Raw genomic sequence first — 18472 nt, 5'->3', positions numbered from 1 at the left:
ATCCAAGTGGTTTGGGACAGTGTTCAGAAATGTCTTTCACAGATGGAGAGCAGAGTTGAGTCGTTTTTTGGCACGAGTTGTGCTTTTGCTTCAGTTCTCCTTGAAGTGAAAATGTATGTTGTTTGTCCTGGGTGTGGCCCATTTTATCTGGGCAGGGCAGGATTTATCTGCTTTACACGAACCAGTGAGCGAGATGCTGTGAGATGGTGCCCTGGCCCTTATGTATGGTACACAGGACCTGTGTAGCTGAGTGCCTCCCTCTAAATTTGGTTTGTGTAGAGCTTCCAGGCTGGTCAGTTTGGGAATATCATGTTATATGGCCATGCCTAGATTAGAATTTTAGAGCTTCAAGATAGCAAGTGAGGTTTTGGGTTTTTTTTTTTTTTTTCTTCAAACTTTTATTAGCAATGAAAACCTTCAATGAAACTTTTTTCAATGAAATCTTATCAGGCAACTCAGTACAATAAAGCAGAGCTGGATAAACCAGGACGGCAGTCCCAAGAACCTTTCTTACTTGTGTTTTTCCTTTGCCTGCCAAGCTCCCCCTTTGGGAGCCCCCCAAGTATTCCTCTGTCACCCTTAAGGCTTTCTAAAAGCAGCCTTAAAAACAAGAAATATAACCTAAGGCTCTTGAATTAATGGATGTGAAAATGGAAGTCTAGAGAGGTTCACCAAGTTGTCCAAGCTCACAGCAGAGTGGTGGCAGAGCTGTGACTTATGACCCAGGTTTTAGGGTCCCCTGCTTAGTCCTATATCTGCCCTCATATCCCCTGACCCCATCAGTGTTAGAGCTTCAAGGTGCAAAGAGGAGTGGATGTTAGGCAGGACCTCAGGGATGGGTGGATGTTTAGTAAACTGAAGTTTGTGGTCCATGACCTGAGCCTGAGGGTTTTTGCTTTCTGTGGTGTTACTCAGGGCCAGGGTATTGATTCACATGAGACTGATTTATAAATGAAGGTGCCTGTTCAGTTTACAGCAGAGTAATGTTTTTCCAGGGTGTATACTTTTATCTTCCTGCTGTCGGACTTAATTTTTGGTAGCCCTGGCTGCTAGTAGTGGAAGCCTAATTCCCGATGGAGTATTCTCTGCAGTCTCCTCTTCAGGGCCTATCTGTGGCTGCAATTTCTTCCATTTGCTCATTCCCCCACCTACTTCAGTGGCTTCTTATCACCGATACAGTAAGTTGGTGTTAAAGCTAGCGGGGGGAATGAGAAATACCTTTGATTATATGAAAGTCAAGAAATGACAGATTTCAGTTGCCACAGAACAGTTTTTTTTTTACTTGAAAGTTCTCAGATCATACGTTGTCTGGCCTTTGTTGGCACATGGCAGATCTCTGCAGCAATATATAACATTCAGTAATACATACGTGCGGATACGTTCCTGGCTCTTATGTACACTTTGGTGAAGTCCTTGCGTGCATCCCCATGAAGGCCAATCGATGTGTGGATTCTGAACGCAACTGAGAATTGGCATCTTGTTTCTTTTATCCTCCCTGTTTTCTAAAACCAGGTCAGTGTCAAAGGAAAGAAGAGACACGTTCAGCCATGGTTGTCCCATTTGAACCAAGTGTGTGGGGGTGGTCCAGATGTGAGCGGTATGAGCTGGGACGGCTTTCCTTTGATGCCGAACACAGCTTTACCAACTTCCCCAAACATATCTTCCCATTTCCTGTGGGATTACGGTATACACTTGTTTAATGATTGCTGAAGTATTGTAGGAACAAATGTGAATCTGGTTTGCATGCTTCCTTTCCTTCAGTAGAAATAAAGGGGGCCTCTGGAATCCCTGCTGTTCCCTTGGAACAGTGTCAGAAAATACCACCCTGAATTCATTAGTCGAGATTGGCAGCAGAACTGTCTACCTAAACCTCTCCAGAGAGGGGCTTGGTGAAGCTGACAGGAGAGGCCCTTCTGGGTCTCCCAGTGAGTGAGGAGAGTGGTCCATCAGATCATTCTTCCAAAGTTCCTTGAAGCTGGCATCTCTGCTGGCCATATGTCATTTTTGTGCATTGGGATTCTTTTCACCAAGCTTACAACAGCTATAAATTGGAAGATATTAAGTCTGTTGTTTTTGACAAAGGTATTTCTGTTTCCTAACACATAGGTTCTTAGCATGGATTTATCTGTTGACAGGATGCTCTCTAAACAAATGCTTATATTCAAAGCTCTTTTTTTTTTTAAATTTTTTTTTAATTTATTTTTGAGACAGAGACAGAGCATAAGCAGGGGAGGGACAGAGAGAGAGGGAGACACAGAATCCAAAGCAGGCTCCAGGCTCTGAGCTGTCAGCACAGAGCCCAACACGGGGCTCGAACCCACAAACCATGAGATCATGACCAGAGCTGAAGTCGGACGCTCTACCGACTGAGCCACCCAGGCGCCCCTATTCAAAGCTCTTAATGTCTGTTTCAGTCCTGTCTACCAGGGTACTGCATGGTTTTGGGGATCTTTACCCAGCACGAAATTAATCTAATATTGCTTGTCCTAGTTTTGATGCCTTTTTTAAAAAAGATTTTGTTAACAGGCTGTGAATCATTTTCTTGCTGCCCATATGTGCTTTCCTCAGCCATATAAAATCCCTTTTTTCTAATGCCTTGCACACAGTCTCTGATTTGGGAGTTACCTTATTATTCATTGTACCTATGCAGGGGCAGTGGGTAAATTCCTACTTCATTCCCATGATACCCAGTTATGGTAACTGTATCTCCTTATTGTTAAGTCAGAGATTGAATGAATTGGAGAATTAATGATCTAGTTACCTGGTTTACAATTGGTAGTCAGGCTTTAATCTGCTGGTCTATATTATATAAGCCACTGGTTCAATAGCCATGAATAGTTGTTAAAAGCACAGATTCCTAGTTCCATTGTGGAGATTTTCATTCAGTAGGTCTTGATTTAGATCCAGGAATCCACCATTTTTAGAAGTTCCATGGAAGACTGTGGTGCAGGCACATCAAGTATATGCCCAGTGTCATGATTGTGGTTTTCTAACAAGAACATTTTTCATCTGTTGTTGTCTCAGATACAAAGACAGTTTAAAGCATTCCAGGATTAAGTAATATATGTTTATCTGCACATTCTAGGCTGTGTTGGAGAAAGAACATCAGTCAGGCTGGCACTTGGGGACCTGGTTCTAGCTTCTGCATTGACTTTTCATCAAATTATAGATGTATGATTTGTCTAGGTATCAGTCTCATTCATAAATAGAGGGCACCAGGTACTTTCCAGATTCCTGACATTCTTTGATTTGAATGGTTTTGCATGGAAGGAATTGTATTCATCGTCACTGTTCATTGTTAGCTGTTGCTTCTTCTAGTTTGTTGAGTGCTAGCTGCTCAACAGACCATTAGTCACAGCTTCTGGTAGCTGGTAGCTGTTTGCAGATTCAAGACAACTTCTCTTCCTTTCTCCTGCCACTACCGACCTCCCCAAAACAGACTGAAGTAAACCATTCTCCTGGGAAACAAGTTCTTATGTTGGGGTTTGTCTTAAAGAAAATTCAGGTTGTAATTCTGATCCTTTCCATATCCAGCCTTGGCAGTTTTCACCCACTGGGTCCTTTTTGCAGGCTAGGAGTTTTGTCCCTTTGGGCACAAGATGTGGCTAATGTCATAGTCTAGGGAGCTGTGCTTGTAATGCCTCAACCCCCCGCCTCTTAACAAACCTTTTGCTTCCAGGAATTTGCTTCATATTCTCCAGAGGGGCTGGCTGAGATGAGTGGCAGAACAAAGTATCCCTTTAAATGTCTCTGCCTTTGTGGAGTTGCATCAAAATGATCTGTAGTGTTTTTAAAATTGTGCACTTGCGTGTCACCCAGCGCCCCCCGGTCCCATTGAATCAGGCTCTGTCGGTGGGATTGGATTCGTGCTTTTAAAGGCTTGACTTCCAGTGCTCCCTCTGGAGCCTCGTTGTCTTCCTCCGGACTGGGTTCATGCACTGTTTCTTCTGTAATTATTTTTTGTTAAGGCAGGTATAAATACGTGGAGAGTTGTTGTCTGAATACGGTAAAGTGTGGTGTGCATCTATTGAGAAAATTAAGTTGCCTTGAGATTTAGAAGGCCCTCAGAGGCTGAAGGCTTAATGTTCCCATCACATGGTTTGGACAGGAATTACCACTAAAGATTTACCTGTAGCACCTGTCTACTATGGGCTGATGGTTCTTTTTTCCTCAACGTGATCATCCTTTCATTAAGTGTTATCTTAACATAATTAGTCATTTGTCCTTTTTTCAGTGTAATTCAACAAATATTATTGAGAGCTTCCAACATGGTAAGCATTGTTTTAGATGCTGAAGGTAGCATAGTGAACCAAACAGACAAAACTGCTGTCTTCTTGAATCTTCCTCTTCACTGAAATAAATATTTATGTGGGATTTAACATGACGGAATTAAGTGGCTGCATTATAACATTATGAAACACCATTTTGGGGGAATTTTTCAGGATCATCCTACATATATTTCTAAGACCACAAATAGAACCAAAAAACTGAGCTAAGCATGTGAAACCTGGATTAAATTCAAAATGTTAAGACTGGGGACTGTCTTACTGACACTACATGTAGCTCAAGGGTGTTCAGGTGCATACTTTCTGAAGGCAGAAAGAATAAGCCAGTGGGCTCCAAATAAAGGTTGCTAAGGTCACTGGCAGAATTGAAGTTTATCCTTTAATTTTGGGAATAAGTCTCCAGAGAGTTCTTACTTGTTATGAATCTTTCCTTGACTCTGTATTGTTGACTCAATGTAGACCCAGAACCTTTGGAGCACTTGAGTTCATAGTAATTTATCTTGCCCTTTTACCTGTTCGGCGAAAACATTAATTTGAGCTGAATGTTTCAGGCCTCTGGGCTGCTAATTTATAAGTTCCTGCAAATTTCTATACTTGCCTTAAATGGGTTAGTAGAACTTCCCAAGTGTCTACTGTAGTACTACATACTTTACTGCTATGGTGTCTACTTCTGTGTTGTAGTTTATGTTAAAATCACTTGATTTAGATGTAATAGGGACATTGTCAATCTGCTTTTCAAGGAACTTAAATACTGAATTGTCCAAATCTTTTAGCGTACCTGTTTTAAAAGTGCTTTTGTAAAAAGGAAAATGGGGGGGGGGGCGGGGGGCGTTGTTACAGTTTTCCTCTTTTAAACCATAACATTTTGGGATTCTGCATGCAGGCTAAGAAATTGTTGGACTGCAAAAATAACCAATGAAAGGAAAACACATTTGACATAGATTTCAATATATCGGGGAACATTTAAAAGAAACTGAGGCTTAGCTTTAGGGCCTGGCTCATGTTGCTGTTTGTGAGTTAACCAGCTTAGAAGAGAAGGAAACAGTGTGTGAGAGAGGCAATAAAAAGATATTCTGGAAATAATTATTAATGCTAAAATTCCTGCCTCTAATTTTAGAATGCTTATGTTTGGAATTTCATATGCGTGATGAAAATGTGTATTTCAGGTTTGTGGAGAAAAACAGCGCTTTGAGAAGTTGATGGAACATTTCAGGAATGAAGACAATAACATAGATTTTATGGTGAGTTATTCCAGGACCACATTACAATCAATAAGGCAAGCTCAGTTTCTGCACTTTTTTCCTAAACCCGTTTATATTTATATATGATACATATGTGTGTGTATGCGCATATAAATGTTACAAAGGACAGAAAATTGAGTGTAATCTGCTATAGATTCGATCTAGAGTGTTCCTCACAATCTGTATTTTTCCCTTACAGTGTTTATTTCCAGTTTTATTCCTCGTGCACATACTGTACTAAAGACCCAAAGTACTAATTATTTATAGCAAATAAAGGATGAAAGCATGCATTTGGGAAAAGGATGTTAACTGCTGGGACATATACTTGCGGTTGCCAGCTTTAGCTGTCAGTAAAGCTGCATCAGGATCCTGAAGATAGAAGTCAAGAATCTGGGATGCTTGGGTGGCTCAGTCAGTTAAGCATCCAACTCTTGATTTCTGCTCAGGTCATGATCTCATGGTTCATGGGATCGAGTCCCGTGTCAGGCTCTGCGCTGACAGCATGGAGCCTGCCTGGGATTCTCTCTCTCTCTCTGGCCCTTTCCCATCTCTGTCTTACACACACACACACACACACACACACACACACACACACACACTCTCACTCTCTCTCTCTCTCTCTCTCCCCCCCCCCCCCCCCCCCCCTCCCCCTCTCTCCCCCTTCCTCCCCCTCCCTCCCCCTCCCCCCCGTCTCTCTCTCTCAAAATGAACATGGGGGAAAAACAAACAAAACAAAAAAACCCAGAAAACAAGAATCTTGCCCATTTTGCTTTTTGTATACCTCAGCCAGTGGCTTTCTCCAGACTATATTCTCAAAGACTAGAGTGCTTTGGTTTGTAGAATTGACTGTACATATCCCCCAAATTACTCTACAGGAGTGATTCCTGCCCTGGTAACTCTGTGAGGGCAGAGTTAGACTGCGGTTCTCCTTAGTGGGATAGTTCACATGTAAGGATGTGTGGTTCAGCGGTAGGACTATCCTCTTCAGGTTTGAACAGCAGTAGGAGTTTGAGAACTTCCAAATTCATACACTTAAACCTTAATCTTGGACTGAAGATAGACGGTTTCTGAGACAGACTTCCCGTGGGTGGATCCAGATCTGCAGGCTTTCTTTGGCCTAATCCAGTTGACATACACAGCTCCTGCTCTGGGGAGGTCTCACCTGGGCTTTGTCCCTCAGGTCACTTCTAGCTCAGAGCAGGTATACCAGTCAGTCCTTAACATTGTGAGTCTTCTAAAACTTATACTTAGGGTGCCAGGCACACTTTTCATTTGAATTGCTTTAGTGGCTGTAAAACATGAAACATAATTTTGGAGATTTCTAACCCTTTTATGTGACTTTTTTTCTGGGTCTTTCCATTTTATATGCATCCTAGCCCTCAGGCCCTTCTGAAAGTAGTGAGAATGATGAAACTGTTTATAGAGAAGTCTTGCTGTTCCATAAAGCATGTTATTTGCTGTTTAAAAAGGCAAAAAATGTGAGACAAGGAGTGCTGTTACATTGGCTTTTTAATTAAAAAAAATTTTTTTTTTAATTTATTTTTCAGAGAGAGAGGCAAAGTTCAAACAGGGAAGGGGCAGTGAGAGGGGGAGGCAGAGAATCCGAAGCAGGCTCCAGGCTCTGAGTAGTCAGCACAGAGCCTGATGCAGGCTCGAACCCACAAACCGTGAGATCATGACTGACCGAGCCACCTAGGCACCCTATACATTGGCTTTTTAATTTTGCTTTTAGGATTTTGGGGAGTGTTTAAGGCCCATGTTTGCACTAGTGATAAATATGTGAAGAAGTTGTGCGCTGGCTCACTGTAGCAGTTTCTTTCCTCTGCCTTCATAGGGGCAACTTATTTGTTCCTGAAAGCTGAGGTTGCAAACTGGAGGCTCCCAGGCTGAGCCAGCCTATAGGCTTGTGAGTTTAGTCTGACAGTGATGTCCTTCCATTAAAAATTTGGAAGTTGTGCATACAAATATAGATTTCTAATTTTTTCAATTAAAAATTTCTGCCAACACTAGGCCCTGTTTTTGCAGAGTATCAAGTGCTGGGGCCAAGTAGTCAGTCAGTCTTTCTTTCTTTCTTTCTTTCTTTCTTTCTTTCTTTCTTTCTTTCTTCATTCATTCATTCAATGTTTCCTTATTTTGGGGGGAGAGAGAGAGGGAGGTGGAGTGGGGGAGGGGCAGAAAGAGAGGGAGACACAGAATCCAAAGCAGGCTCCAGGTTCTGAGCTGTCGGCACAGAGCCCGATGCAGGGCTTGAACTCATCATCCCTGCGATCATGACCTGAGCCGATGTCGGATGCTTAACCCACTGAGCTACCCAAGCGCTGCTCCCCCCCCCACCCCGCCCATTTTTAAGTCTAAAGATCCTCCTTCTAGTTTGCCGTGGTCCACACCATTTCTTACTGTATTACACGTGGTATACTTCACTCATTATCATACCTTGTGGATCCCTCTGCCATTTGAGTTTGTGCTGAAATTATATATAATTAAGCCCTTTAAAATGCCTGCACTTCTTAGAAATGAGAGTATATTTCTTGTCATTTACTTATATGTACATGCATCAAGGAACCTAATTTAGAAACTGCTAATATACAGGTACAATGATCAATTCATCTGTCACCTAGCAAATAGTTGCTTCTCAGGCATATCATAAAACTCAACAACTATTCAGAAGAGAAATGGAAAAATCCAACCATATTTTCCTCCAGAAAATGAGGCTTTTCTTAAACTGTCCTTGGGAATGCAGTTAAGTTGCACAACCTCCTTAACAACATATTCCTCATAAAATACAATATAAATTTTTCTAATGCAGCAGAAGGAAGAAGGAAAAAAACCCTGACAATCTTTCTTTAGCTCATTTAACCATAGAACTTGAAGTCATTTTTTCAGTTAAATTGCAAAAGAATCTCCTTGAACCAAGAGAGTTGACATATCTTCCCAAGATAGCCAGTGTATAACATATACTCAAAAAAGAGTCTAACTCGATAGAAACGATTTGAAAAAAGATAAAAGAAACTGGGTTTGGAGGAGAGAGGAAGAAGGCAGATTTCAGAGTAAATGTGAATCTGGATCCCTCACTCACTTTACCTTTTTGCACAGACTGTGTTTACCCATAGAGGGAAAGGATTAGTAAGATATTTTTACCATAAATAAACTGTCACTATTTTTTTTTTTTTTTTTTTTAATCATTTTGCCTCCTTGTACAGACTGCATTTACCCATTGAGGGGAAGTATTAGTTAGGTATTTTCACCATAAATAAACTGTCACTATTTTTTTTTTTTTTAAGTTTTATATATTTACTGTGAGAGAGGGAGAGAGCAGGGAAGGGCCAGAGAGAGAGAGAGAGAGAGAGAGACAGAGAGAATATCCCAAATAAGCTTCACGTTGTCAACTTGGGGCCCCAATGTGGGACTCAGGCTCATGAACCATGAGAGCATGACCTGAGCCAAAATCTAGAGTCAGATGCTTAACTGATTGAGCCACCCAGGTGCCCCTAAACTGTCAGCATTAAAAGCAAGATAGGGACTCCTGGTTAGCTCAGTTGGTAGAGCATGTGACTGTTGATCTTGGGGTTGTAAGTTTGAGCCCCACTTTGGGGAAAGAGATTACTTAAAAATAAAACCGTAAAAAAAAGGAAAAAAGAATAGATCTGTTCAACTTTGTTTTGTTCTTTACCAAACCAGGGACTGATTTTCTCTGTGGCAGGTTTCAGGGCCATTGATGCAGTTATGGGGAGCTAGTAAATCGAGGGGTTTTGTGGAATGGAAGCCGGTTGATTAAAACAGAAAGAGGGGGGGCGCCTGGGTGGCGCAGTCGGTTGGGCGTCCGACTTCAGCCAGGTCACGATCTCACGGTCCGTGAGTTCGAGCCCCGCGTCAGGCTCTGGGCTGATGGCTCAGAGCCTGGAGCCTGTTTCCGATTCTGTGTCTCCCTCTCTCTGTGCCCCTCCCCCGTTCATGCTCTGTCTCTCTCTGTCCCAAAAATAAAAAAAAAAAAAAAAAAAAAGAAAAAAAAAAACAAAAAAAAAACAGAAAGATGGGTCAAAGATCCTATTACGATCTTGTTGGTATGGTCGGGCCCATAGTGAAATTTTAGAAGTGATTATCCTGTGGTACGATTATAGGTGATTTTTTAAAATGTTATTTTTTATAATAATTTTCACATTTTCTATAACATGCCTGTAATAACTTACACAGTTTGTTCTATATACCCACCCATAAGACTTTTTAAAAAGTTTTACTGACAGGTGGTTAACATAACATCTAACCTACCCATTGAAAGTGGACAATTCAACACATTTTTTGCATATTTGCAGGGTTGTGTGGCTGTCACTGCAGTCTGATTTAGAACACATTGTCATCCCAGAAAGACCCCGTCAGTAGTTACTGCCCATTTCCTATCCCCAGACCTAGGCAGCTGCTAATCTACTTTCTATCTCCACAGACTTGCCTGTTCTGGATACTTCATATGGATGGAATCATAACTTATATGGTCTTTTATGACAGACTGGTTTCATTTAGCATAATGTTTTCAAGTTCATCCACATTGTAAGATGCATCAGTACTTCATTGCCTTTTTATTGTCACCTAATATTCCATTGTGTTGATAGGTTATATTTTTTTAACCCATCACTTGATGGACATTGCGTTCTCCCCCCCCCCCCCCCACTTTCTGGGAAATAATGAATAATATAAAATAATACAATATGTAGAATATATATTAGTTATACTAATATAAATAATAGTGAATAATGCCATTATGAACATTTGTGTATAAGTTTCTGGATGGACATGTATTTTCATTTCTCATGGGTATATACCCAGGACAGGGTTGCTGGATCCTATGGTAACTCTGTCATTAATATTTTGTGGAGTGGTCAAACTTTTCAAAGTGGCTGCACTGGTTTACATCTCTGGCAGCAGTGGATGAGGGTTCCACTTTTTCCACCTCCTTGCAGCTCTCGGTATGGTTTTCCATTTTGATCATGGTCACCCTAGTGGATGACGAGGGGTATTTTACTGTGGTATCTCTATGACTTTTGAATTTGAAAAATTACAAAATATTTTTAAAGACCCAATGAAACGAAGGAAAAGGAGGTCGGTGAGTGAGTTTAGATTTGTGTAATTGAAAGCATATGCCTATGTTTAAACTGAGAAAACAAGTTTTCAGCCATCTAACCCACTGGCAATTTCATTGCAGGTGGCCTCTATGCAGTTTATTAATATTGTAGTCCATTCAGTAGAAGACATGAATTTCAGAGTTCACCTCCAGTATGAATTTACCAAGTTAGGCCTGGATGAATACTTGGATGTAAGTATAACTGTGACCTTTGGCTCCAATGTAAGACTTGATTTATTGCCTGCCTTCAAGATACACTTCCGCCGTGACTAAAGAACACTTCAAGCTCTGTACAGTCAAGTATCGTAGCACTAGTTAAAGGGAACGTATCTGAGTGATGCAGTTTGCCAGGGAAACTGGATTCTTGAAGACCTCCTGGGAGCTCAGTCTGTCTTCTGCCAGCAGCCTTTTAGTGTTGGAGTCAGACAACCTCTTGTAGCCTCTCACTGTAGCTCACCTCTGCTCTTGAACTCTGTCTGGACCAAGTCTCATTGCACCCTTCATCTGGGCTATTGGGCAATCCACGTTCTTGGTTACTCTGGGGACCCTATCTGGGCAGGGGAGGTGAAACCAAGACTGTTTAAGAGTGATGAATAAATGCTTAGAGTATAAAAAAGTCATGAGGAAATGGACACTAGAGACTTCCTCCTGTAGAGCTGTTAAATTCTGTTTAATGCATTTGTGGCTTTAGAAGTTCCACTTTTAAGTTCTCGGTTCGTGAAGAGATCTAAAGTTTCTCTTTCTCTGCCTCCCCTGTGGAAGTGCTCAGCCAGTTCCCTATAGTTCTTCCTTCACCTAAGAAACAGCAAGTTTATGTGAAAATCATAAATGGACTTGAATAGCTGTGTGTGCACAGGATGCCCTCATGTCCTTTGACTCTTGAGCAGTTCTGTTTTCCCTTCTGTACACCAGTGGTCCCCTTGAATTTGAAAGGCTACTAGTGAGAGGGCAAGGATTGTTGAGCTCAATTTCAAATCTGTTTCTAGCCCTGAAGAAGAGATATAAGCACTTCCCTTGGACATCTCTGGATTTCAGCTGCCCATCTTCGTCAGGACTGAAGCCAGGGAATTACAGTTTACTGTGAGGCAGAATCATAGCATTGGTTACTCTCTGAGCTCATCAGCTGGCTTATCAGACCAGCCAGGCTGCCCTAGGTATACTGGCCTAACGTTGTCTAAGGACTGTACTCAGGGAGAGTCTGATGGATTTTCATTAAAGAGTGGTTTGAATTGTTTTCTTATCTAAGTAATCACTAATATCTTTGACAGAATATGGTATTGAGAGGTTTTTCCTGCTCTGAGGTCAAGGTTTCTCTATCCTCTTTCCCTACATACCCTGGGAGTGGCAGTATTTGAGCAAAAATGGGGTGTATAGATTGCTAATGGCATTCTGGGTTCCATTTTGTGATGGTCGTGCTGAGCTCCTTCAGGTCAAGGCTGCGATGGCGAATCGTAACACATTAGGGCAGTGCCTGTTACTCATTGTGTACTTTGTGAAAAAAACCTTCTGAGCTTCTTCCTCATTTCCCTTTCTAGGCTTCGTCCTTATTGAAATGTCTTTTTCAGTTTGTACTCTTAAACTAAGATGGAACATACTCTCTTTAGGGCACACTAAGTTGAAGAATTCCAGATTAGACCTAGGAGCAAATCCCTCTTAGAATTTATGTTGAGCCTAAGTCCTCTGAAAAGTTGAAGATTTTCCCCAAACTCTGTATTTCTTTAATTTTTTTGGTGTGTTGGTTCTGGACCCTCATAGAGGTGGTTAGAAGATTAATATTATAAGCACATAATAAATACTTCATTCGTTTACAGAAACCCAGCCTTGTTAGTGGCCATTGATTTGTTCAGTAAATATTTATTGGTGTCATCTGTATGCCAGTATTATCCTAGCCACTCATCTGTTCCCCCAGGGGAAGTCAGGACTTGTGTTACTTTTAAGGAAGATTCATAGGTTACCTTGACCTCTAATTTCACCTTAAAGTTGGTTGACTTCCTTTGGATGCCTGGGTCTGTAATGCAATGAGTGGCTTCCTGATCTGTGCTTTGGGAAGCCCAGAACTCCTTATGCTGGGGCAGTATCTTAAGGAAGTTATGATGGAAGGCAGATTCTAGCAACTTATGCTGAAATAAGCCCCCTGGCTACTTCACTCTCTACCCATGTCTTCTCCTCCTCCCATCCAACCTAATCCTCATTGGAATTACCATCTCTGCCCAGGCAAATTACTGCTGCTACTGTAACCACCTCTTGTACACAGATGCCTCTCAAATTTGTTACGTGGGACTGTTGCTCCTTCTGCAGCTGCTCTTAATTTTTCTGTAGTCCGATTTCACCTGTGTCAAGATGTATTGGTTTGGAATATGCCTACATGGGGACTATATCTTTGGGAAGGATTAGGAAGGAAACTTGTATATATTTGGAAGAGGGTGTTCATCGGAAAGTAGTGTGATTATACCTTCTTAGAAGAACACTCCGTAATTGTCGTGAGGAGGATGCTACATCAAACCCTCTCTTGGCACAGATTGGACTGTTTGGAACAAACAAAAACCACATGGGCTGTTGTATCATTATGCTCTGTGTCCACAGCTGTGCTGACACCGCCTTCTCTTGTGTTTTGATTTTTAGAAACTGAAGCACACTGAGAGTGATAAGCTGCAGGTGCAGATTCAGGCTTACCTGGACAACGTATTTGACGTGGGAGCTCTGCTGGAAGATGCCGAAACCAAGAATGCAGCCTTGGAGAGGGTGGAAGAGCTGGAGGAGAACATTTCTCATGTAACTACATCTTGGGAAAGGAAAAACTGTCTTTGTGTAACTGGGTGCCAAGCAGAATGAGTGTTGGCTGTTACCACAGAAAATGAAAGGATTTGGAGTATAGGGATGAACTGCAGCTTGAGATCGAGCGCTGTCAAAAGCCACCCGGGGTTCTTTCAAAGAAGGCATGTTTGTTACTTAAAACTAAAGGGAATCCATTGCCTTGCCTTAGCTCACCTGCTCAGTTTCTGCTGAGCCCAGATTTCCTGGCCATCTTACTTATCCCAGAAGGTGAGGCGATTGGCGCCATGTAGAGGGGAAATGAAACTTGAATATGTGAATTTGGGCTGATGTGAAGACCTTTCTACTCATATTCTCTGAATATAAGTCATCTTCTACCACATGCGTTCACACGGGCCCATGGGGGATGGGTTCTAGCACTTTGTGCTAAAATAAGCCCCAGAGCGAATAGACCATTATCAGTGTCTTCCTCACCTCCCACCCAACCCAGTCCCTCAGTGGAACTGCCATTGCTACACATTTCAATCTCTTTGGGAGTTTGGATTTATTTTTTCTTTAAAGTTTGTTTGTTTGTTTGTTTAGAAAGAGAGAGGAAAAAAACAAGTAGAAAGGAGCAGAGACAGAGGGGAGACAGAGGATCCAAAGCGGGCTCCGCACTGACAGTACAGAGCCCGATGTGGGGCTTGAACTCATGAAATGTGAGATCATGACCTGAGGTGAAGTCAGACACTTAACTGACTGAGCCACCCAGGTGCCCCTGGAAGTTTGGTGTGACGTATCAATAAGTTCTATTTCACTCCTGGTCTTCTGAATATAAGTCAGTTCTGCTGAATGTGTCCATACAGGCCCATGGACAGGATGGTCTTGTTTCTTCTTGATGGCCAGTCTTCCTAGTCCTGCCTTGTGGTTACTCACGTGCGGTAAAAATTCATTTCAGCTACAGGCATTTTCAAGGAAATTAGTGAGCGTTCCCTTAAATCTATTCTTCTTTGAGGAGTGTCCTATCAGTGTTACATTAACTCTGTCTCAGGGCAGGGACTTATTTTGATTTGAGGGATTTATTTCACGACAGACTAAGTTGCATATAAGTCTAAAGGCCTTCAGAGGTTGTCCATTTATTCATCCATTAAGCAAATATTTGAATATTGTGAGAATGAACAGAAAAATGGTGCTTCTTAAAGACCTAAGCATTGTGAGAACCAGATTTGTTTGTTAAATTCTGCTTGACAGTGTCCTTGGCTGTAATTGAATTGTCTCTTTTTAGAGCAATATTATTTTCCCATTTGAATGGTCCGATTATTTCCCTCTACACTTTCTTAGTTGAGAGTATTGTATGTGTGTGATGTCCTTCACCTTTGTCCCTCACTCTGAAAATGGGCATCTTCATGGCTGTGGTTAAGCCAAGTTGGTGAGCCAGCCATTCACGCCGCCCCCCCTCCCTTTGTTAAGTGTTGTAGTGACCTGCTTGGTACCTGCTTAGGAAGGGCATTTATCGGTCTTGCCCTGAAAGATTCGTATCCTATTCTGAACCTGATCAGCATTTTAACCTCTACCCTTCCTCCTCACCTTGCCTCTCTGGTGTTCTTTACTTATGATTGTTTTCAGTGAGATGTGGGAAATCAGAAGTAGCTCACTTTCAGAGGCTTGTGGGAAAAGTAATTAGTTAACACGTGGCTCATACTATCTTCCTCTTGAAGCCTCAGCCAGCTGTCCATAACCATACTCACATAACCCACTTTTTTTTTTTTTAATGTTTTATTTATTTTTGAGACAGAGCATGAGCAGGGGAGGGGCAGAGAGAGAGGGAGACACAGAATCCGAAGCAGGCTCCAGGCTCCAAGCTGTCAGCACAGAGCCTGACCGGGGGGAGGGGGGGGGGGGCTCGAACCCACCACAAACCATGAGATCATGACCTGAGCCGAAAGTCGGACACTTAACCGACTGAGCCTCACATAACCCAGTTTTGAAGTAGGCTGCCTGTTTATTTGAACTGTCCCTCCAAATAACTTTTATTACTTGGGTTAGTTTGGGTCAAAACAAGCAGTACTATTTTTTAAGCTGGTGTTCTGTAATAACAGAACCAAGTTTTCTGGACTGATAAATTTCAAAAGCTTGTGCCTAATGGGCTTTTCTTAGCGAAGGAAAGGTGAACTTCCCCTCTTGCCTCACCTCCTGTTTCCCACCCTTGCAGGCTCACGTTGGTGAGCCCCTTCTGCCAGCCCCTGAGGAAATTGAGGGAGGTACACTGTGTATGTTGAAACACTAAGGAACTGACATATTGGTTTTATTAAGGATCATGTATAAATTATTAATTCCTATTAGAAACAAATAGGTATTCAGAATCGTATTATAAATATTAATGTTTCCAGAAAAACAGCTTGTAGAACACATGCAGGACTCTGGGCCCCAATAGAGCTCTACTTTCTGAGAACCGAGGACCTGATGAGAATGGTCGTGTGTTGTGACACAGCTTCTCTTTTATACCTTTATAGCTGTCTGAAAAGCTGCAAGACACAGAGAATGAAGCCATGTCCAAGATCGTGGAACTGGAAAAGCAGCTGATGCAGAGGAACAAGGAGCTAGATGTTGTTCGAGTGAGTGTGCTGATGGCAGCTGCCCCAGATGGGCATTGCAGGGAAGGTGCCCCAGCTTTAGTAGAATGTGGACTACATTCATGTCAGAGGAATGCATTGATGCAACGTATTTATTGGAATCATTTCAGAGGCGATACTCGGATGAAAAGTACACATAGTTAGGGATGGATACACATGTGTTTGCAATCAAATGTTGGGGGTTCAGTACTTCCTTATCACAGTTTTCGAGAGCAACAATATTTTCCCATCTGGACAAGTCTGACTTGATTCAGTGGATCACCCATTTGCTTGGAAATAAAAACACAGCATGGATTTAATTCATGCCACTTATTTATTTTTACTAGGACTTGGACTTCTTTGTATTTTTTTGCTTTGCTTCTACTTGAAACCAGATTTGGTGGTTGCCGTGGAAACGGTGAAATCACAACACAGGCAAGATCTAATGTCATTCACCAAAAGAATTAAAAAAAAAAAAGAAAAGGCAAAGCAAAACCAATCCATTTTATTATCAGATGATCCCAGCTATTTTATTTGGCCTTAGCATTGTTTTACCTTACATGTCAGGTTTTTATGGAGTGCCATCCGTGTGTTTGGAATTGTGCGGAACATAAAATCACCAAAATGCCTGGAGGGCTTTCAGGCAAATGGCTTGCCTCTACACCATCGTTGATGAAATGGCACATTTTACGCGATGCTTATCATGTCTGTGTGTGTTGCTTGATATTTTGACATGTCCTACAGTTAACTCTAGGAAATTTATTTTTTGGCACGCCATCGAGACAGAGTTGTAGCATATGGACTCAATTCAAGTCAGACTCTCAGATTATTAATAATAGACAGGGTGTGAAGAATGTTTCCCTGCCTGCTGGAGGTTTGTGGTGAGAGATCACATGTGCAAGACCCAGCAAGTAAGTTCCAGAAAATCCTTTCCCTGGAACCTTCGTGAGCCCCTTATGAAAGGAACGAGGACAGCCTTTAAGTTGAAAATTGCAACTTTTTTGTTTTCTGCTAAAAACCTGGACAAAAAAAAGTAATTAGTAGAGGGAAGCGTTGGCCTGTTCTGTTAACTGCAAACCAAAAGGAAAAAGGTTACAGTGATTGCTGTCCTAAGCTTGCAGGAGGGCATTGTGAAGGCCAGAGAAACTCATTCAAGAACAGTCAGCCCCTGGGTATTCATGAGTAGATTCTTCTATGCTTTGCAGATTTTTAATCCCAGTCTGACTTCTATCCAAATCTGACTTAGGGACTTTTGTCTACTGTTAGCCGATACGTGTCTAGGAGTTACAAATGAATTTTAAAACAAGTAAAAAGGAAAACATTCTGCCCCACCAGAATATCCTCGGGATATTCCAAAGTCAGCTATAAAATTATTTTTGGGTCATCTCTGCCTTGCTTGTCTCCACCTGCAAGGAAAATTGAGTTAGCTGTACTTATTAATGGAAAGAACTATATTGGTGATAACAATTGCTAGAGTATATTGCATGCATTACCAGTGAACAATTGAGAATGAATAGGACTTTTATAGGAGGCTGAGTTCTATAGAATTCTTATGTGTATATCAGTATCCTTCCTTTTAATTTTTTTGGTTATTTTCTTAAAAAAATTTTTTTTAATGTTTGTTTAATTTTGAGGAAAAGATAGAGTGTGAGCAGGGGAGGGGCAGAGAGAGAGGGAGACACAGAACCAGAAGCAGGCTTCAGGCTCTGAGCTCCAAGTTGTAGGCGCAGAGCCCAGTGTGGGGCTCGAACTCTCGAACTGTGAGATCATGACCTGAGCCAAAGTTGGATGCTCAACCAACTGAGCCACCCAGATGCCCCTTGTTTGGTTATTTTTTTGATCCTCAGTTTGCCAATCTGATGGTAAGAGGTATGGATGTTGCATGAAGATAGACTGGTGACTGCAAACTCTTTTGCAGGAAATCTACAAAGATGCAAATACCCAGGTTCACACATTAAGGAAAATGGTCAAAGAAAAAGAAGAAGCCATTCAAAGACAGTCTACCCTGGAAAAAAAGATTCATGAACTGGAGAAACAAGGGACCATTAAAATTCAGAAGAAAGGGGATGGGGACATTGCCATTCTGCCAGTTGTGGCTTCTGGCACATCGTCCACAGGGTCAGAGGTGGCAGTGGGTAACTTTGTGGGACCAGCAATGGGGGTTGCCTCCTCGGGCCCCCTGCCCCCTCCTCCCCCACCACTACCTCCATCATCAGACACACCTGAAGCAGGTGAGGAGCCTGGTAGGAGAATTGAGGGTAGTATTTGGGATATTTGTATTTCTTCTTTTATCCGCTGTCCATTTGTGCACTTTGCTTTTCTTGGCATTTTCTTTTACTCACTGATTTTAAAAACTTTTTACATTTTGAGATTTAGGTTATAAAACTTCATTTTACATATGCTGCAGTATATTCTTTATTTCTCACTGAGTAGATTTTAGAGTCACTGAAAAAAATCCTGTGTCCTTTT

General features: G+C 41.8%; 1 protein-coding gene across 3 annotated transcripts in view; it reads left to right on the top strand.

The window, feature by feature from the left end:
• FMNL2 (formin like 2) overlaps positions 1 to 18472 on the top strand; it is a 316007-nt gene that overhangs the window by 271906 nt on the left and 25629 nt on the right. For all 3 annotated transcript variants that reach the window (XM_049615644.1, XM_049615645.1, XM_049615646.1), the window contains exons 10-14: positions 5453 to 5527; positions 10722 to 10832; positions 13263 to 13412; positions 15905 to 16006; positions 17922 to 18234. In XM_049615644.1, the coding sequence (XP_049471601.1) occupies positions 5453 to 5527; positions 10722 to 10832; positions 13263 to 13412; positions 15905 to 16006; positions 17922 to 18234 (751 nt within the window). The remainder of the gene's footprint in view (positions 1 to 5452; positions 5528 to 10721; positions 10833 to 13262; positions 13413 to 15904; positions 16007 to 17921; positions 18235 to 18472) is intronic.

The sequence above is a fragment of the Panthera uncia genome, assembly GCF_023721935.1.
Source record: "Panthera uncia isolate 11264 chromosome C1 unlocalized genomic scaffold, Puncia_PCG_1.0 HiC_scaffold_3, whole genome shotgun sequence".
Classification (NCBI taxonomy): Eukaryota; Metazoa; Chordata; class Mammalia; order Carnivora; family Felidae; genus Panthera; species Panthera uncia.
Note: the sequence above shows the minus strand (reverse complement) of the source record. Positions and strands in the feature narration are given on the sequence as shown.